General features: G+C 37.7%; 1 protein-coding gene across 2 annotated transcripts in view; it reads right to left on the reverse strand.

The window, feature by feature from the left end:
- ARID2 (AT-rich interaction domain 2) overlaps positions 1–22,600 on the reverse strand; it is a 148,174-nt gene extending 125,574 nt beyond the window's left edge. Inside the window, exons 1-3 of one of the 2 annotated variants that reach the window (XM_037009498.2) lie at positions 22,417–22,600; positions 22,230–22,323; positions 21,201–21,298 (exon numbers count right to left, since the gene is read on the reverse strand). In XM_037009498.2, the coding sequence (XP_036865393.2) occupies positions 21,201–21,298; positions 22,230–22,323; positions 22,417–22,508 (284 nt within the window). In that variant the 5' untranslated portion in view covers positions 22,509–22,600. Of the gene's footprint in view, positions 1–21,200; positions 21,299–21,597; positions 21,839–22,229; positions 22,324–22,416 lie in introns of those variants that run through there. The other variant, XM_037009506.2, reaches the window with a different exon arrangement.
- Between the last annotated feature and the right edge of the window lie 205 nt (positions 22,601–22,805).

A 22,805-nucleotide genomic window follows, 5' to 3' on the forward strand; every position in this document is an offset into this window, starting at 1 on the left:
TGAATAAGAGAATGGACAGAGCTGAAGAACAATTTAGTAATCTTTATGACTGCGTCTGGAAAATGTCCAAAAGAACATCAGAAAAGGATAAAAAGATGAATACTAAAAAAGAAAGTTAACAGAATGGGGAAAGCAGTACAATTGCCAATACCTACCTAACAGGAAATCTCATAAGCAAAGAAAAGAATGAATGAAGGGGAATAATTTGAAACAATAGTGACCAAGAATTTATAGAAATCAATATATGAGACCTCAGATTGAAATGGCTTTGAGTGGTAAGAAAACAAGAAAATGCCTCTGCATAAACTACTGGAATGGAATTTAAGCCTTTCAAAGAAATAAAATTATTTAAAATTATTTATTTTTCAAAAAAGAAATAAAATTATTTAAAAGCTCCCAACAAGGGGGAAGGTGGAGATCAGATATATACATACGCAGCTTCATTATACCTAAAGAAACAACTTAAAAATTATTACAATAAAAGTAATTGTTGCTCATTTTCATGTGTTTACATACAAAATACTATGGGGTTTATAAAAATTAACACACGTATCTGAATAGATGCATTTTCTTTCATTTAAATAACATTTGTGAACCAATTCTCCTTACAATTTTAGAACTATAGTAATTTTTAAACAAGACCTAAAATCTCCTTGATCATAGTGCAATTTAGGTGGAATATTATTACAGCAAGTCATGATTTTTTCCTTTAGTGGAAAACAATATAAAAAAAAGTACTAATTTTAATAAACCACTATTGATTTTGTGCATTACATCTATTTTTGATGAACAGTGTATATAAACTATCTGTAAATAAACTATCAAATAATAAATTTCACTATACTCCCATACATGCATATATACATACATCGCTAATTAAGTAACTTAATATATACTCAGACATCTTTGGGGGGGCTGAATGCTTCATTTAACTTAATACACTCTGAATTCCTAAACCCAAAGGTGACTTATTTACAGAGAATTAGAATACAGTATACTTAACAATGGAAGTTCTACCCAGTGCAATCTATTTATTCTTTTTTGTGATGACTCAGATGACAGTTCAGCATCTGGAAAAGCATCTCAGAATAATGAATACCAAAGAATGCTGTCTACAAATGCACTCACACTGTCATATAATGTGTATGTGTGCACATAACGTATGTATGCCCACATCTGTGTGTTCTCTTCTTTTATCACAACAGAAGTTTCAGCAAGATATTTCTGTATGTGACTTTTTAGAGAATGAATCAAAGTGTCCTTTATGTCATTACACCATCAATTTTATGAACATTTTGTGACAGCTCAAAGACTACATTTCCCAGCCCTCCTTGTGTGACAGAAGTCTGACCAATGCGATGTGAATGGAAATGGATGTGCGCTTGAGAGAACAAGAGTTCCTCTTCTCCCTTTAACTTCATCCTACTGGCTGGAATGAGGATATGGTGGCAGGTGATGGAGCAGCCATCTATATACTGCACCATGAAACAGAAGTCATTTGCAGATGAGAGAAAAGAATAGGCTGAAGGGCTCCTTCAGAGCCACCTCAGTCCTGGACTATTTATGTTTGCACTGCTAAGCGAGAGAAACTATGTCGTGTACATGCCACTGTTACTTTAATGTTTATAAAAGGAATAAAACCAGTATTCAAATACAGTTCAGAACACCAATTGTTATCTTGGAAAGTATTAGAAAGTTTAAGGAGTTGGACTAAATCTACCCTGACTTAGTGAGATGTCTTTAACGTTTCTTTTCCCTATTAGTAATCTCCTAATGTATGCAAAATTATTTATCTTTTCCATTTTTCTCAAGTGTAGAATATGCACTATGTCGAGACAGTATAAGCTTCCTGCCTACTTAGATTCCAGGTAAACAAACTGTGGTATTTAAAGGATCACTTTGTTGGAAATAGTTTTTCAGAAGGAATTGATAAATGACAATTGGTTACTGTTATCTCTGCATACCACTTAAAGGACTATACTAGGAAATATGTTTCATTGTGTTAACTGAAGGAACCACCCTGACTACTCTAGGATATAACAGAACCCGGTGACTTACAGATCTAACTGGAATGTTCTCCAGCTGTGTTCAGGTTACAACGGCAGGCAGGACTGGCACTGCAGCATGGAGGCCCAGCACAGACAAGGCTCCTCACTAGTATCTGCTGGCTCACTCACGGGGCCCAAATCCATCCTACTCTGCCTTAGGGCAGTCACTGCATCTTGAATCAAAGCCATTAAAAGTGGGCTTTTCTCTTTTTTTCACCCAAGCTATGATCAATCAGGCTTCCCATGCATCCCAGAACTGGAAAGGCGGGCTTTCACAACCATCTCAGTAAGTTAAGACTAGATTTTTCAAGACTGTCCCAGCTGGGTCTATTTTATCTATCAATTATTTTACTGACAGCAGAATTTCCTGAACAGTTCACAGTAACTGTGTGAGTGGATATATTTGTTGGGGGCTAGTGAGGCCAGGAGTGGGAAAGGAAGGGACAATATGTGCTCAATGTGTTTGGAAAATTCCGTGGATAGTCACAAGACACATTATAAACATATTAGTGTTGAAAAGTGTTACAGAAAAGAACCATGTTTAACTCTAGTAACAAAGCTTCCAAAGTATACTTAAGTCAGAACACTTTCCCCCCAATAATCTACCCAATTAGTAACAGTTTGAGAATGCTGGTCTAAGGACCTTTGTGAGGAAAACCAGTCTTTAGCTAATCATCCCAAATTGTGCAATGAAAGGGGACTTGACATTTCTTTAGGAGTATAAACTACTTTTCCTTGTAGTAATGATACAGAGAAAGGCATGGACTGAGTTTTTCTCCCTAATTCAGGCTGCAGTGTGGAGGGCTGAGTCCTCCCCACAGGGCAGCAAGGGGAATATTTCTGAATTTTTTTCTGAATACCATGGAGAGAGCTCAACACACTCTGTCCATGTTACACCTTCCTTTGTTCTTACAGGCAAAAGTAAACTTACACCTTGGATGTTATAGGTAAGAATGCTTAGGAAAAATTAACTTCATTCTAAATGCTGGACTATCATCATTTGGGAATAACTGTTCTCTCTTTAATTTATAGTCAGAATGTTGCCCACTTACACATTTCTTTCCATAGGAAGATGGGTTAGGGTGAGGCAACTTTTACTAGCCCTAAACTTTGTGATCACTATTGAAAAATCACTTCAAATGGAGAAAATATAAAACCATCCAAATCAAATCAGTTTAATACCAAAATAAAATTCCAAGTAATGGCAAAACCCTTTTAGGAGGAGGAGGTTAATAAGATATGACTCTAAGCATGTCCTACTAGACCACTCTCCTAATTCCCAAGTACCCTTTTCAAAATAATCCCTGTTCTTTAACTACACATACTAGTCACACAAATGTGTGTCCAGAATATCCAAGATCAGAAAACTACTGTGAAAAACTCTCAATGCATCAAATATGTCCATCTGTCTTCAGTGCAGTCTGTTTTTGTTGTGGGTATATATATTTATCCCCACTAGACCGTACGTCACATGGTTTTAGAAAAAAAAAGAAAGGAAAAGGTTGCTAAATTATTTGCGCTAATAAACAGAAGTGCTGAGCTCCAGGGCTTAGTTTAAGGGGGTGGGGAGGGAAATTGAACTCAGAGATGAAGTTCTACAAGTTTCTCCCAGCATAGAAATAGAAAATAAACTGAATGAATAGTTTATGTATAGCCCAAACTTTACATGACTATAAACTAATGATGGTGAGCCAATATTCAAATAAATAAAATAAAGAGCAACAATTGGTTTATCAAATTTACCGGCAACTGGAAATCTCTACTAACCAGTCCTGCACATTGACAGTCTGATGAACACTAGTATTTATGACAATAACCCAAATACTACTACAAGATCCTGAATTACTTTCAGAAGATTTCATCATCCATTATTTTTAAGAAACTAGTAAGTTTTCTGAATGAAAATACTAATTCAAAAATACATACGCTCCCCCATATAAATGCAGCATTATTTACAACAGCCAAGACATGGAAACAACCTAAATGTCCATCAATGGATGAATGGATAAAGAAAATGTGATATATACCTACAACGGAATATTATTCAGTCATAAAAATAATGAAATCTTGCCATTTGCAACAACATGGACCTTGAGGGCATTATGCTAAAGGTAGTAAACCAGACAGAAAAAGACAAATACCACACCATCTCACTTATATGCGAAATCTAAAAAATTAAAAAAGTAAAGGATCCCTGAACTCATGGATATAGAGAACAGACTGGTGGCGGCTTCAGGTGGTGGGGAAGGGATAGACAGAATGGGGGAAGGAGATCAAAGGTGCAAACTTCCAGTTATAAAATAGCAAGTCGTGGTGATGCAATGGACAGCAGGCGACTACAGTTAATATTACTGGATTACATATCTGAAAGTAGCTAGCAGAGTGGATCTTGAAAGCTCTCATCAAAAGAAAAAAAAAACTGTATGCTGACAAATGTTAACTAGACTTATTGTGGCAATCATTTTGCAATATATAAATGTCAAATCATTGTACTGTACACCTGAAACTAATACATCAATTATACCTCAGTTAAAAAAATACAAACAAAAGAGGTAAGAATTTACATTTATCTGCATACTTGATAAAAATACCATGCCATTTTCTGATCAAACGAGGCAGATGTGATTGCCATTCCTGCCTCTACCCTCCCCTCTCAAATCTATCCATACACCAAGTAAAATAAATGTTCTCCAAGCATCGTTTTCATCAAGAAATTGTCCTAAAAACAAAATAAGCAAGTAACAAAAAACAACACAAATCTCACATCCTCACTATATAAAGAATCATAAAATCAAACACCTTGATCTGATTTTCAAAATCTTCCACAATCTTGTACTGATCTTTGGCCCCCATCCTACCATCCACCAATCACATGTGCAAACCCTCTCATTTACACAGTAAAACACAGTGATCCGTTCATTGCCCCCTTCCTCATACCTGAAACGTCCTCCACCTTCCTTTTTTGCTTCCATCTGAATCCAGCTAGTCTTTCAATGCCAAGCTCAAGGCTTCTTCCATAGGTCCCTCTACTCTCAAACCAAAGTGACTTCCTTTTCTCACTTCTAATGACCCTTCTAGCGTCCACTCATGGATTCCACTAGCCCCACATTAACTCCCATGCACTAGTAAGCATTGTGTTATGATGATGGAACTACAAAGACGCACAAAAGTCCCATGAGAAAAGTTGCTACTGTAGTGTCTATGCTAGAGGTATAAATGGGGGAAAAGTAAGATCATAAAGGATCACTTCAAGCTGTTTTTGGGCATAAGAAAAGGCTTTTTAGAGAGGGTGACATTTATCTTAAGTCTCAAAGATGGGTAGGAGTGTGTCAGGCAAAAAAGAAGGGAAAGGAATTCCAGGCAGAGAAAATAGCATATGCAAAGGTAGAGAAGTGAGAAAAACTTGGCATGTTTGGAGAACTATAAATGGATATGTATGGCTGGAGTTCAGAGTACATTAACTAAGTCTACCAACACTTACTGACTTCCCATTCACCAAACCTTAAAATCAATTAAAAACATGGTATCTCCTCAAAGAATGCGCAATGATAAGGCATCCAAATGATTAACACAATTAATCCAAACGAAACTAGCAATACTCAGCACTTATCGGGAACCAGATTCCGCGCCAGGTGCCCAAGACAGAGCAACAAAGCACACAGGCCTGCTCTGAACGGCTCACGTTCCAGCAGCTCAGTCAGCTAATGCAGACAGGTTAGGATTCAGTCCTCAAGACAGACGATTAGGAGAAAACATGCCAAAATTTTAATAGTGCTCAATATTTTCACCTTCGTTGTATTTTCTTGATTAGATACAATAAGCATGAGTTACTATACTTTAATAGTCAAGGAAAACAAAATTTATAATTGAAAAGTATAAAACTTGACATCTGATGGGCTCTCAGTATCAGAGAAGGTATCTGCTAATTAAAGTCTTGAAAGTTTTAGATTTGAAACTTTAGATATCCAAAATATGGCTACTTATCACCACCTCAAGGGCTATGAACCTCCTTGGTACAAATCACCATCATTTTTCATCTGGATTATTTTATTAGTTTTCTAACGTAGTTCCCTGCTTCTGTCCTTGACGCCCCTTCATCTGCATGACAAGGCACCCAGAGGTCCAGAGAAGGGCATTCCAACATGGTCAGTGGGAGGCAAAGAGCTTACAGGGGCCCTGCGAGGTGAGGCCAGCCTGCGTGCCTCTGCTCTAGACACCTTCAACTTCTCTTTACTCACCAACCCCACCCACAGGGCCCTGACTGTCGTCTGAACGCAGCAGGGGGGCTCCTTCGCTGTCTGTCCACTCTCATCCCAGATATCCACCAGGCTAGCTTCTTCATCTCTTTTGGGTCTTGATTCAGATTTCAACATGTGAGACTTTTCTATCCACTCTATCTAAAGATATGACACTCTGCCTAAACAAAAACTCCCTCTTTTTATCTGTTTCTTCCTCACACTCACTATTGCCTAATACATTCTGTTTTACTTACCTGTCTATCTGTCTCCTTTACCTAGTTCCAAAGGGAAAAGATTTTTCTCTGTTTTCATCATTGATGTATGTCTAGTGTCTGGCAAGTGACAGATGATCAATTATTATTCACTGAAGGAATAAAGGACACTATTCTGCATAGTGGTTAGAAGTTTGCTCTCTGGAGGCAGAGGATCAGGACCAAATCTCAGCTCTACCACTTTGTAGCTGTGTGACCTTGTACAAGTTACTCAACTTTTCTAAATCTTAATTTCCTCAGCTATAAAATGATGATGGTGGTATCAATGTATAATCTACAACTATTACGGGATGGTTTTGAGGATTAGAGTAAGGCAGGTTGAGCACAATACCTGGCAGAGGGTACATGCTTAATAAGTATTAGCTGTTACTATAATAATGAACATTCCTGACTCCCAAAATGCTTCCACTGAGTTACCACATTATTTTCAGTATCCATGTTTTCAGAAATAGTAGTTACTTTGCAAAATTCTTAGGTGTTCACGTGCTAGTCAAAACAAAATCAGTTATTACCCTGGGTTAACTCACTTACACAAGATTCTATTATATTGTAGCTTATAAAGAGAGATGGGGAGATACTGGTGTCTATTTTACCTAAAAAAAAAAGTTCCTCAGTGCTATACAAAATTGTACAAAATGCCACACTTACCACAGTGTTAATTTATATTCTACAACTAGAATTGACTCTTGGTGCTTGTTTCATAAAACCACAGAAGAATACATTTAGGGCCAGACCAGTGGAATGCTACACTCACTACTAATTCTGTATCTCAGAATTTTTCAATTCTTTCAAAAATTTCCAGATTAATTTCCCATTTTGCTCAGAGGCCCACCTTACCCACCTGAGTTCATAACCTCCCCAGTGATTCAGTTCAAATTCAATGTATCAAATACTGAATTAGGGACTTTAGGAAGAAGTAATATAAGCATTTTTTTAAAGTCCTTAATCCTAAAACTTCAGTAGTAAAATAAGAGCAGTGAATTATAATTCACAAAACTAAATTCTAATTCTGACACTGCTACTTATTAGCAATGGTACTTTAAAGGCTCTTTTCCTCATCTACAAGATAGCATGACACCTACTTTACAGGGTTGTAAAAACCCAGTAAGACCAATATTTGTAGAAATAAATTACTACAAATTGTACCGTAGCACTCAAGTTTTATTATAAAAAGCACATTAAAGGATTTTTAAAATAAAAAGCCACAATCCCACAATTACCCAGACCACTTTCATATTTTGCTTATCCCCTTCATGTCTTTGTCTTCATACACTTTTCATGAAGGTATAACCATGGGCTTGAGGGAAGACAACATAACATGTCTTTTCTAGAACCAATGGCCCAAGTTCAAATACTAGCTCCTGAACTTACTACATGAATTTGGGCAAGATTCTTAAACCTCTTTGTTCTGTTTTCTGTAATATTCAGATAATAATAATAGTACCTATATTACAGAAAAGTGTGAAGAATGAGTTACTGTAAATCATTTAGCGAATGGCAAATTCAATAAACAGATAAAAAATAAAAGTAATATAAACTTGGCATTCTGTTTTAAAAAAGACTTCAAATGATGTCATAAACCAAAAGTATACTATTATAAAGTATCATAAGATTCTTTAAAAAAAATTCTAGGATACTTTACATCGACTATTTTTAAAATAAATCTCCCTGCCATCCATTTCCCTGGATATTTCATAATGTGTGACAGAAGCCGTCTATTGCCTCGCGCTTCCGGTAGAGGTCTCCATCTAGAACATGATGTGCCAGGCTGAAAACTTCAGTATTCCTGGTTATTAAAAAAAATACAAAAACAGTGGCCAGCTATCAAACATGTAAGTTAAAGTTTTCCCAAGCACAACATTTAAAATAATGACTACCTTATTTTAGCAAAAAGTAATTTTTCCCAGTGATTACTACATTTTTTACTATGGGCTACCCAAAAGCACTCAGCAATCCTTCAGACGGGAAAGGGACAGAAGTAAGACCATAGGATACAGATGACGAAAATGAGGTGCGTATTTATCACCGCAACTGGCCAACAATTTAAGACCTATGCCTCACAGGTGGTGTAAGTCAGGAGAATCATCTTAATGCAAAAATACAAGTCACGGTCACATTTTTTAGTAGCAAAGAGATCTCTGACAGTCTCCTACATTTATTCCTTTTAAATCAGCATAGAATGGCTATAGTATTTACTGCAGCTCTGAATTGGCTTCTACTTTCCCCTCTCATCACTCAGTAATACTCGTCTTGGGCAAGTCAGTTATCTTTAAAGCAGGCCTACCAGAAAAAAATCCTTCTTTCTAGCTAGCCAGAAAACATGGGGCTAGATGAGCACATCTACTATACCAACTCCCAGTTGATGAACGGGGGGATACAGAAGTAAGAATGTTCCAAGTGACTCTCAAAACTAACAAGACTTTAATATCCAAATTACACCTGAGAATCAAATACATAATGTAAAAGCGTAACACATTTAATTTAGTGGCAATGGATTTGAATGGTTTCACCCAAAACAGCATATACAATTTTTGATTGCAACTAAAGTATGAACTTGCTTTTCATCTCCACAGGGTGAATATCCTATAAAGCTTTTAAAACAAAACAATTACTTCTCACCTTGATAATATAAATCAAGGAGTGATCAAATCATGTCTTATACTAATCTTAATAATATAAAAGTCAAGCAATGTATTGCTTTTTTAAATAAAAAAACAACATTCTTTTAAAATGCAAAGAATGAAATAGAGTGAAGACTTCTTAATGGATAGAGAGATCAGGAAAGGTAATTTTACTCCAAAGTTCTCATTTAGCATTTAGCTGATTTTTATTTATATATTAATTCTTAGAACATGAGAAATATTCACATTCAAATATGATTTAACAATTTTAATATCCAGTGCTAGCTCCCCTCTAGAATATAGATAAAAAATAGATTTTAAAAATTGAAACCAAACACTAGTATATAAAACGTATGAAGGATATCACTAAATCTGACTTCCAACAGTACTGTTCATTCCATAAACAGATAAAGAAATGTTATAAACAAAATGTTTATAACAGATAAACAAAGTGTTAGTAGAATACTGTAGAGTTAAGACTGCATCAAGAACACACAGCAGGCAGCATCTTAATGAGGCAATGTTAGAAACATCAAACTAAAGTCAGCATCAAGGTAAAGATGCCCTTATCTTCCCAACTATTTAATATTGGCCAATAAAATTAGACAAAAGAAAATAATTAAAGATATAATAATAAGAAAAGAAATAAAGCTATTGCTATTTCCAGATGATATGCTAGTATGTCTAAAAATTTTTTTTAAATCAATGATAAACTAATATAAACTGTAAAACAATTTAGGCAGATTATAAAAATCAATTAAATTTGATATAAATAATCAGATTAGAAGATAATATACTTAAGAATAAAGAAATGTCCAGAACTCATAAAAGGGAAACTTTAGACTCTTGAATGACACCAAAAGACTTTAATAGAAAGATTTTCATTGTTCTTGGATAGATCAGCTCAATATCGTCATGATGTCAGTTCTCCTAAGATAATTTATAAATTTAATGCAACTGCCATGAAAAAACCCAACATTTTTTTTTCTGGAACTAGAACAAATTAAAGCTAAAGTTCATATGGAAAAACAAACAAAGAAGAAGAACCAAGAAAACCTTGTAAAAGAAAAAAACACATGGAAATGACACAACCAAATATTAAAATATAAAACCACAGTGACTAAAATATAGTGATATACCATTTCTTAACTTCCCAGATTGGTACAACTAAAAAGCTTGACAACATGGCAAGACTGTGGGAAACAGGCATTTTTATGCACTGCTGGTAGGAATGCAAAATAGTTGTCCTATAAAGGGAATTTGACAATATTTAACAAAACTACATATGCACTTATTCTTTGATTACTCTGTCAATCTTCACTTTAGTAATTGACTGTGAAGATCCATTTCCAAAAATCTGAAAATACATTTGCATAAGGTCACTAGATTGGCAGATTATTCAAATGCTTTTATTCACCACTATGAAATACTGGAAACAACCCTAGTGCCATTATGTGGGAGATTGGTTGAATAAACTCAGATATATCCACACAATGGTTTACTATGCAGCTGTTTTTTTTAAAAAAAGAATGGTTTGTAATGAATTTATTTAGAATGATCATCAAGATATATTAAGTGAAAAAAGGCAAAATACAAAAGAAAAAGGTGCATTTTTCATTTTAAGAGGAACTAAGAAGATACATGCGTACCTCATTTTTGCAAAAAGAGACCCAGGAAGGACAACCAGAAACTGAGGAAATTGGTTAATAACAAAGCATGGGTGGGAATACAGTAGAAGAGATAGGGAAGGGAGGAGAGTAACCGTCAAGAATATCTTTTCTTAAATTTCGATGTTAAAGTTTTATTGTTTTATTCATAAGTAAAATTGAAGAAACAAATGTGAATGACACTCCCAGATATCAAAATATGCTATATAAGCCAAAAAACAGGGGAAAAGCACACAATTGAATACAAATGTGAAAACATGTATTTTACTATACTTTAAGTGAATAATAACTCCTGGGGGAAAAAAAGAAATCCAATCACTGTTAACTTTTTAAACACAGTATTTTACCAGTGTAGCTTCAGTCTGAACACACACAAAAAATAACTGCAAACAAATGTGTAACTCTACTTGGCAGGTTTGTTTTTTGTAGTGGTATGGGTGTAACCAATTCTGAAACTATTCTCTGTGTATTACAGAACTGACAAGGTGAGCAAATACACTGGTTTAGGAAACTAGGGTCCTCAGTGCAGATGAAGGGAAATACATGGAATGGAAGAAAGCAAGAAGAAACTTGTCTGGATTGTAACTAAGATGTCAGTAAAGGGCCTTATTTTCAAAATATGTATATTTGTACTTAAAATAATTAAACTCCCTAGTTCTGTCCTCTGAAAGGGCCTGGAAGAAGAGACAACCCAATAACAGTGGGCACACCTACCAACCAGATCTTGGTTTCTATATACCATTTCACACTAAAGGAACCAGGAATACTTAGAGAAATAGCTGATGCTAGGATTTTGTGAGAAAGCAAGGAAGAGCTCACAGAAAATGAGAATGTGTTAAGGGGGCACAGAAGTCAGCTTGAAAGGGCTCTCCTATTGGCCAAATTTAAGCAGCAAAATGTGCGACAAAAATAGATTTTAACTAACTGTATAAAACAAAAGTGTAATAAGAATGAAAATATATCCCTTATGATAGGATGCCATCTAATAAATGTAGAAGCAACGATAAAGTTAAAAAATAAGTATCATACATCCTTCATAACAACTGATTCAAGCAAGAATCATCAGTGGATGATGTTAAAACTACTGGTAAAAAGTCTAATGGTGAGCAAGATATTTACAGTCTCAGAGTATGCCCCCATGGGTTACCTATTATAATATGACAAAAAGAGAAATTGGAAACTTCTACAGTAGAGAAATCAGGAAGACACCACCTTACCCAAAGTTAACATCAGCAATAATGACACATAGTGACAATCACATGCCTCCTGCCAAAAAAAAATGTCTAACCTAAATCTAATACTGAAAAAATGTCAGACAAATCTGCATTTTAGAGTATAGTTGGCCTGTAACACTCAGAAATGGTAATATCATGAAAGGCTGAGGACCTGGCGCTATGATAACAAAATGTAATACAAGATTATGGGTGAGAGTGGGTGGGTATGATTGCCATAAAAGACATCTTTGGGACAACTAGTAAAATTTGAGTAGGGCCTGTATATAATACACATAATATGATTGTATCCATGTTAAGCTTTCTGAATTTGATAATTTGTACCTTGTTACCTCAAAGAATATTTTTATTCCTAGATAATATACACTTACATTTAAGACTAAAGGGCATTATATCTGTAATAATATCAAGTGATTATATAAATGTAGTAACAATAACAATATATGTGTATATATACATAGCATCACATACAAAGAAAAACATAAAGCCAGTGTGGTATACAATAGTAACAATGGTTGATACCGATAAAGTGTAGACAAGAGCTCACACAGAGACAACCAAAAAATAACAGTAATTTCAAAAAAACACAGCAAGGCAAGAAAATGATAGGTCTGTATCATTTCCTCCTCCCATTGTACCCCATTTCTCTCTCAAGTATTTTTTCACTTCTAGATTGAATCAATACATCATAATGTGGGGCTACCTGAAGAAACTCATAGACTCAGAAGCTTAACAGTTTAATGGTATAAACTAAACATTAATAAAACTAAAACATTTATACCAAACCATTTAAGCCCTCCTGACCTGTTCCCTGTGAGTGCACTTGGAGGTACAGCCTGCTATGGTACTAAATTCTGTTTATGAAGTACTCAGTGGTCTGATCTGAGCTCAAGTACATTGAAAACTCACTTAATCTATGAACCATTATGGAAGGTGTGATCAACCTGGGCAATACTACTGACAAATTTAAACTGAGACCCTCTCTAAAATACTACTGGTTAGGTATTTTCTGCCTACGGCCCTAACATTCGATCTCTTCCTTATACTTTTTTAACAGAAGAATGTCACTACTAACTTCACATGTTTATATTAACATTTTATTTATTTACAACTAACCAACTGGCTAGGAGAGGGACAAAAAAATTCATCTTAAAACATTTCACCATGAAAGATACACATATCTGATAGAAACTACATGCCTGACAGAAAATACAGCAAAGGTACCTGGAACACATACTATACCTGAAGATATTTAACCACTGTGGATAGAGGAAGGGTATTAGACAAAGCTTTGCAAATTGTAAAGCAGGTGTATTACCAGGAAAGGGGATGGGAAGGTGAAGGGAGAGGGTGTGATCTGAAAATATGGAAACCTTTCTAACTGGCAATTACGGCTGACACATAAGATTGAGAGTTGGATATGACCTACAGCCTTTTTGTTTTTTTAAGAGGTAGCCCTCATGCTCCAGAAGAAAAAGTTTGACTGGTGTAATTTTTTTCTAAGTGTTTTTTTTTTCTCTAATATTAAATAACAGCAATTACTTTTAAAATCTGAAATAAAAATAAAACCTCACACATGAAAATGGTTTGAAAAATGAAGATGAAGTGCATCAAACAAGCTATTGTTGGTACTTTAATTTTTATAGGAGGATACAAGGTAAGTTAACTCTCCTACACATCTACTGGGATAGATCAGCAAAATCCTCACAATGAGAAAAGAATTCAGTAAATTCAATAAAGCAAATGATATCTCAATTAGGAAGAATATTATAAAGTCCTATACAGGAAAAAAAAACACCTAGATATTAAGAAAAACATTTTATATTTATTCTTAAAAATCCAAATTATACAAATACAATTAGGATATGTTTGAATTGGTAGGTCATTTACCCTTTTTTCCCGCTCAATTACAGTGGAGCCCTGTTGTCTTTCTAGAGCTCAGAGACAAAACAAAGTGTAGGGTGTGTCCCAGCTTAGGGATGACAGGTGCAGCTTGAGCAGGTGCCCCTCAACCAGATGTCACCTACAGGTTTTGTTCTGGATGGAGCTCTGGCCTACATGCTGATAACAAGTTAAACCAGTTATCTCAGCAACTAAATTGATTTCATTACAATATGTTCTTAAACTTCTGCACGCTTATGAATCATGTGGGGTGCATTTAAAAAAATACAGTTTCAGACTATTAATACCTAAAAAAAAAGCCTCTGGTCAATCTTACCACGAAAATGGGATGACTAAACATTATATGCCTCATGATCTGATGAAAAGCATAACATTACTTATGAAGTACACCTGAAATACTGAACTTGAATGTATCAATCTTTACATTTAACTATCACTTTTCAAGAAATAAATATAGGGGATGGAGGAACAGGTTACTTGACACTAAAAGGAAGCAACTCACTAAATCCAGAATTTGGGACCTTCTAAAGGACAAATAACCCCATTACTTGAACAAATCAAAGGGATGATAGGGAAAGGAAAAGGGAATGTTAAGATGCTAAGATAAAACAGCCTTAACAATGGATTCAGCCCCACTACAAATTATCTTGCAGTAAGGTGGGGTGGATGGGCTCAGCAAACAGTGACTTAGATATCCATGATACTATGCATCTATCATTTTTGAGTAATAATTCAGAATATGATAGCTATTCCTAGTAATCACCAAGAGATTTTAGTTCCATCAATAGGTACTTGTAAGGTATATATTTTATGGCTTAAAATTATAAGCATAATTTTTATGAAAAGCACAAATGTTTGTTTTTGAATTTAAAATAAATGTAAATAACATGGTCAGTACGGTTTATGCATAGCAGAGCCAAGGAAATGGGCAGGTTGACTGTCAAGAGGGTATATATCTTGTAGAAATGAATTAATTTCCAATTCACAACATAATGAATATGGCAAAAGATAACCAAGCACAAGTGAAATTTCTTCTCTTTGAAACAGAAAAATACATGTTAGAATCTATTTTAATAACACAATTATTGGAAAGCTTAATGAAATTCATAGATAATATGAATGATACTAAGAGTGGCAATTTGCTCTAAACTGTCTTTGTATGCAAGGTCCCCTAAAAGTTTTATTCCTAAGTGAATGCATTGATAAATCTGATAGGTAACCAATACCAGTGTCAATCAGCATATATGCATCTTTGTGTACTTCTGAGTAAACAGTCAACCTGCCCATTTCCTTGGCTCTGCTATGCATAAACCGTACTGATCATGTTATTTACATTTATTTTAAATTCAAAAACAAACACTTGCGCTTTTCATAAAAATTATGCTTATAATTTTAAGCCATAAAATATTTGAAAATGATCTCTAATCCTAACATCTCCATTTTTAACTCCAGTAAGTTTGGCCCTTAAGCCAATATCTATTTCTAAATAGCTTTCCCTAGTATCAAAATTCATGATACCACTGCAGTTTTTAAGTCACAGAACTAAAACAAATACAAAGTTTCAGCAGGACTATCATATTTCAACAGAAGTAATTATTATTCTATAAATAATTTGATCAATGATTCTGCTCTAATTCCATGGAAAGGCTTGTAGAGACAAATGGAAAAAACAAATTTTTAAATATATAAATACCCTGTTACAAAAAAGAAGCCTCTAGTTAGAATAGGAGACAAAAGGGATATACTTGTCTTGTGGGGGCTGCTGGTTCAAATAAGAATCCTAAGTTAAAGGAAGGCTAACCAATCTAATAAAATTAACCATAAAATCTTTTGTCATAAAGAATATCATACCAGTAGTTGAATCACTGCCCTCAACTTAATAGTCTTTATCATGGTCATTTCTTTGTGTGCTTTGTCTTTCCTCACATTATATTTTCAACAGTAAAGAAAAAAATACATTGTTATATACCTGTAAGGACAGCTTTTCCCATTTTGGATCAACTAAGGCTACTGCTTATCTTACAGGTTCAACTTTCCACCTACTATTTGGACTTCAATATTTCTTTAGCTTTCTTTTCCTGAAAATGAATGCAAGATAATTTTAATGTCCGCCTATTTCAAACAACAAGTATTACAAATAATTCTGCATAGCCACTGATAGAGATATGCAGGTAACAGCTCCATAAAAATTCAAATCTGTGTTCATATATTTTGAATATTTATATTACCTCCCTTCTCATTTTCCTTATTACTTTATTTAAATTTTTTCTTCTTTAACCCACATTTCTTCTAGCTCAGTTTCCCAAACTGTGTTCCACAGAACTTAGTAGAATTCCTCAAACAAAGGGTTACACACCACACCCCTGTAATGTGTGGTGGTGTTTGGGAAACACTGTTTACTAGAGTTGGGGGAGAGAGGAAATATGGTTTTAGGGATCCACACTGACCATTAGCAAAATTAAGTCTCTTAAGAAGTCCTGCAAAAAAGTAACCCAAGTTCAGTATTATGTTCAAATTCATTTGGCTTTTTTTTTTTTTAAAGAAAACAGTGGCATTTCAGGGAAACAGGTGTTTCATATAGCACAAACTGGAAATTTCTACTCTAATTGATCCTGTATACCAAAAAGTATGGTGATGATGGGAGCGGTAGTTCAAAGAAGCAGAGATAAAGAGGATCCCTTGCACCGTGTCCCATACGTCCTCTATTTCCAACTTCAAAGACACCCCATTTTTACCAGAAATCTTTATGGTCTATATGACTGTGGACAATGCCCAATAAGCAGCCTTCACGAAATAACAATAAAAACTCTAAATACATTACCTAAAAATATATACTGGGTCCTTCCTTGCTGACTAAATGCACCTAAATTCCAATGACTTTAAATGTGTGTTTTTCCTTCCTTTTCCAACTTCCCATAATCACTTTTTTTGAGGGGGAGGGGGAACAAAAGATTCACAGTAATGATACTTTTTTATCAGTCATAGTGGGTTTCACACATGCCCTACTAAGAAAACACTGAATCTACAACACAGTGGAGGTAAGATTATAAAAGATGCTCTTCCTTAGAAATAGACACGCTTTGTTAACAGCTCAGTTAGAAAAGGTAAATGCAAACAAGAGCATTGTTGGAAGTTATAGTTAAGTTCTCAGTCTGTATCTGCAGAAATCTGCATTCTCAGTGAACTATGTTGAAAAGAGATTTATTTCTACTTTGGGGCAAATTTAAGCTGTTTGAAACATGGTTTCTAAGACACAACACTAACATAGCTGAGTTCTGATTGGTCTTTCAACTTCTCCACTTTCTACTCCTCTGGCAAATCTACATGCCCTTTAAGACAGAACAGAATATCAGAAGATAACAAAATCAGGTTTGTTCAAGATTGAAGGTCACAGTTCATAAAATTAAATTTAAAATGCATATCTGAATAATTTATTTAGATACAGTTTTTCTTCATATTCATATTACTTTTATTTTCTTTCCTTAAATAAGGAGTAATCTCTGTTTATCGATCCTGTTCAGTAATTCACAAACTCAGTGTTGTATTTTATTTCCCTACTTGCTACAATTTTGAAGCATTCTTTCACTTAACCTCAAGTGAGTCATAAAAGGCCTCTTAAAAGAAGTGATCTGCATGGTGGATACTAACTACAGGACACACAGAACACGTGAGTGTATTCATTCAGTTTAACTGATAAATGTAAACTCTATTGGTGTAAGTTAAGGGAGAGCTATCTAGACCAAAGGAAAAAAGTGGAATAAATTCACAATGCAGCCGAAGAGTCACTATGGTGGCTGCAATTCTACAATTAAGTTTCTAACTATTCTAAAGGTAGGCAGGTACATGTAAAAAAAAATTAATATTTTATGAAAACTGTAATACATTGTTTTATAAATAAAATTTTTAAGGTTCAAGATTTCACCTCCTTTCTAAAAAAGCAAGTTTTATAATGGAAACATCAAGTTAACCTTGACTATAGCTGTACTGTTGGCATCAGTAAGCTAAAACAAACTTCCTCAAATAAGTGTTTGAAATATTTACCAAAATCTCCATACCAAAGCTTCAGTTTTTTAATGGAAATAAGAAGTGCAAACTGTCTCCCAATCTTAGAACCAAAACAGAAAAAATAAAATTCACTGAGTAAACATGGCACACACTGGGTACAGACAGACTGGAGCATAAATTTAACCATAATGTAAAGTCCAATAATATTTTAATTCCTTAAAATCACTTGTGACTAACTGAATTCATAACAGACTGATGAAATATTACTGAACACATGTCAGGATACTTTTTTGTCCAATTAACAAATGCCCCTAAACCAATTTAGGTTTTTAGCACTTTAGTTTCTCCATCTACAAAATGTGAGAAATTATACCGTATACTTTTATACTTTCAGGGATATTCCAATAATAAACATTTGTGGAACACATTGAGATGTACATGCCAAGAAAGGAACTAAGTGAAAACAAATATATAGGTGATTAATAGCCAACTTTTAATAAAGCACTTTTACACATGGTCAGTAGGCACTTAAGTTTTAAAAGAATCAAATACCAATTTTAAAACAAATAATTAACTGCATTATCAATTTTAGACTTTGAGAAATTTGTGTAGATAATCTACAGCTGAATAAATGGGTTTGATACAACCAAGCGAACTTTTTGAGACCATGAAACTCAAGTCTTTATATTTAATCACTGTCTATGTTTGTATCAAAACAACCATAAAAATGTTAGAATATATTCATGGCCAGCATACTAGTTTGTTCTTCTTTTCTAAATGTCTGTAAATACCATGCACGCGCAGGTATACCATAAATACTAGGCTACGGCCATCCACCCAATTAGTAATGAAGTTACAGAGGAATGCCAGCAAATACTAAACTCGCAGAGTAAATGAGAATACATGTAATGACAGTCTTGCAGTAGGCCACATGAAAAAGCAGTTCATACTTAAAAAAAATTATTTGACCTATGATTTATAAAACACACTGTATTATCTGTTCATCAGAAAGCATGTATCAAGGAGGAAACTTACAAAGTCACTTGATTACTATTTCTTACTAATGAAGAGGCACTCTTAGGGTTAAGCAACAGAACTACTGTGAAAACTTGGCATCCTATAAGCTAGTTCAGATTTTTCAGAGGATGGTGTAAACCCAGCATAATACACGTCCTCTAACTGTGCAATATTACACCACTATGGGAAAAAAAATCTTTCAAGATTGGTAGAACCCAATTTTTGACCAGTACATTTCTTTTGAATTTCTTTACAAGCCATGCAAATCTTCACATGGTTTTATTTTCCAAAACAAATGCTTCAACTTTTTTCCTAGTAGCCTAGCTACAACCCTACAAAAACAAACCTGGAGAGTGACATATGGAGGAAAAACAAGTTTAGCTAAGGACATAGTTCAAAAAGTAGCTGCAAACAAGAGCATGAAATTCAAACTGATCTGAGAACAATGTAGAGTCGCAAACAACCTTGAAACTATACAGTTTAAAATTTTTAACTACAAGCAATGGATGACAAATCCCAAGATAAAAATCACAACTGAAAAAGTCTTTATGTAACTTGCAAAAAACTGGAATTCGAAACTTTTAATTGACTATGCTAAAAAATAAACCCTCTTAATATGAATGTAAATTCTTCAGAAAAACACACATCTCGTGAACCATATATATCATACATATATGGTCTTTCTGGGTATTAAGTTTCAATCATTGATCTGTCCAATAAACAACAGGCCTAACTTTAAAATGTGCATTTTAAACAGTCCAAATAATTCAAACTGATTACCAGAAAACCAGGGTATGTATTAGTCTTCCTCTCAACATTATAAACGGAAATGAGCAAGTGAATATCACCATAAATACAAAATTCTCTACTCACCACTCACAACACTACTAAGTCAACAGGTTTGGAGGTTAATCTTGTTATACTTTGTTCTTTGAGTCCTTTTTAAATTTAGAAGTATACTCTGACATACATGCCATCACACACACACACACACAACAGATTAACAACTAACCATATTTAATATTTTCTAGACTTGTGTGTAACTCAGTAACTACCCACAAAGCTCTATGAACTCTTCAGCTCCAGCCTGCAGTCTCACTCTAAGACAGCCAATAGGAAGTACACCTGTGCAATTACTGCGTTTCCTATTTCAGAACGCGGAGCATAACACAGAATACCCACATGTGGATACTGCATGTGGAGCAATGATAAATGCCAACCTCATGTTATACAGAAGTCACACTATCTAAAAAAGGCCATCCTTTCCCAGTATTACCAAAAAACTAAACATGAAGAGCATTATTTTAGCTTTAAATACCCACTACCCAGTAAGGACCCTGTACGGTTAAGTAAACATTAAAGATAAAAGACGACCTCACAACAAAAGTATAGGATGAAAATATTCCTAGGAGAAAAGCTGGGGGAGAAAAATAAAGCTGGGTCACACAATATATGAGCTAAACTGTGTCACCTACAAATTGAATAGAAAATTTACCTCATGAAATACTCAAAAAAGAAGGGGAAGAATGAAAGAAAACCCACATCATAATATTCCATTCCATAGTATCCTGAGTTTTCCTAAACACATAATAATCCTTTTGAACTTTCTAAATCACTGGAAAATTCAAAAAAAAAAATTATTCCAAACAACCTAAATTAGCACCAACGTGTTGTGCAGTGTATAAACAACAGAGAAAATATTCGGTGGTTTTATTATTTAAAAATCCACACAAGAGGTTTTATCATTTAAAAATCTGAAAGTCAGAATTTGAAAAGGCAAAAGCAGTTTCCAAAACAAAGGAAAAAATGTCCCAAGGGATACAAAGTTTCATTAACTCTCTCGACTCCTCGGCGAAGCTTCGCCTTTCTGCCCCTCGGTGGGTACCGTGCACCCAAAAACAGGGCCACAAAGGGTGTGCACCGAGAGGGGGGTGGGAGTCAGCTGCAAGGGTTCTGCCTGGAAATGTAAACAATCCCGACCGAGGCCGCGAAAACTTTCCCCTTCCGCCCACCTCCCCTCCCGGACAGGGCACGTTCCGCAGCCTGACAGCGGCCTGGGTTTCGGGGGCTGTTCGGGGTGCGAGGTTCGGTTCGCGTGCTGCTGTGTGGTTTCGCGGTGTGTGTCTGCCCTGCGCGGAGAACGCATCTCCCCGAAAGCCCCGCATTCCCGGCACCGCGGAGGAGTCGCTGCTACTCACCGCAAGTAATACTGTTTCAAGGCAAAGGCAGCGTTGGAGCAACTTCTGGGAAAGTTGAACTCCTCCACGATTTCTCCCCACTGGTTCTTCTCCGAAACCTGCGAAGGCACAGCCGCGGCGGCGTGAGCGAGCGCGGAGCGCGGCCCCCGGCCCGCCCGCCCCCGCCCGCCCCCGGGCCCCGGGGCGCAGCCCGGCCCCGGGGCGCAGCCCGCCGACCTCCGGGCCCCCGCCAGCCGCGCTCCGCGCCCGGGCCCGCCGGGGGCCGCCGGGGTGGGGGCGGCGGGGTTTGTTTTGTTTTTGAAGCCCGGACAATAACCAATCGCAAGTGCCTCTGTCGCCCCCTTTTAAATCTCAACGCGGTCCGTTTACACTAAAAAAAGTTCAAAAGGATCAATACTGCTCCGGACAGCGCCGTCCGCGGGCGCCGGGGGGGCCGGGGCCGGGGCCGAGCGCGCTCCTCGCCCAGGTCCGCCGTCTCCATAGGCCCCTCTTTGAGGCCTACAGCTCCTGCCTAGCCTTGAAGCCTAAGATGGCTATTTGGAGACGGGTCCCGGTTTCTTTTGTTAGCTGCCGAGACCCGGGGCGGCGGGCCGAGCCTGGGCCCCGCCGCCGGGATCGCCCCGCGGCCGATTATCGATGGGAAACCCGCCCGCGCCGACTCGGAGTTGCACGAAAACTGCTCTCGGAGTGCGAGCCCCGCGGCTCCGCCGGGGCTGAGCCGCAGCCGCGGCAGCGCCGGCGGGAGGGCGGCGGGCTCGGGCGCGGGGCGCCGCACCCCCGCCGCGCCGCGCGGACCCCGCGGCCGGTCGGGCACCGGGGGGCGCGGGCCGCCCGCCGACCCCGCGCCGCGCGCACGCGAGCCACCAGGCCACAGGCGGCCGCGCCGTCCGCCGCGGGCCACCGGCTGCGAGCGCCGGGAACGCCTTCGCCCCCGCGGCACCCCCCGCGCCGGGCGCCCGCGCCGGGGCCGCGGGACACTTTCCGGAGGAGGCCGGCGGGAGGGAAATACAAATTAAAACTTCCCCTCACCTTCGCGAAGCCGCCCAAAGTAGTGACTCGGGTGTAGAGCCCGTGCAGGTCCAGCGCCTTCCCGGCCACCGCGGGGACCTTCTGAAACGGCGACCTGCGGGAGAGAAAGCCCGCACTTGTGACCGGGACGCGGCCGCCGGCGGGAGCCCCTCCGCCCGCGCCGGCGCTGCCCCCGCGCCGCCCTCACCCTCGGCTGTGGTGGAACTGCCGCAGCTCGTCCAGGAACGCGAGCCCCTTTCTCCGCTCGTCCGGAGGCGTCTTCCCCGTCGAGTTTGCCATCACGTCCCCCCGGCGGTGCTCAGAAGGCCCCGATGGCGGTCCAGAAGCGGCCCCCGCTCCCCGCGCCTCCTACCAGCGCCCGGAGCCCATTCCTCGGCCGGCGGCGGCGGGGCTCAGTCATGGGCCGGCGGCGGCGGCGGCGGCGGCGGCGGCGGCGGCGCAGGAGGGAGGAGGGAGGGGGGAGGAGGGGAAGGAGCGGCGGAGGCCGGGGCAGCGCAGGCGAGGAGGGAGGGGGGTTTCTGAAAAAGTTTAAAGAAATCGGAGCGAAACTAGAGGGGCAGGCGGCGGCCGGGTCGG

The sequence above is a fragment of the Manis javanica genome, chromosome 15 (assembly GCF_040802235.1).
Source record: "Manis javanica isolate MJ-LG chromosome 15, MJ_LKY, whole genome shotgun sequence".
Classification (NCBI taxonomy): Eukaryota; Metazoa; Chordata; class Mammalia; order Pholidota; family Manidae; genus Manis; species Manis javanica.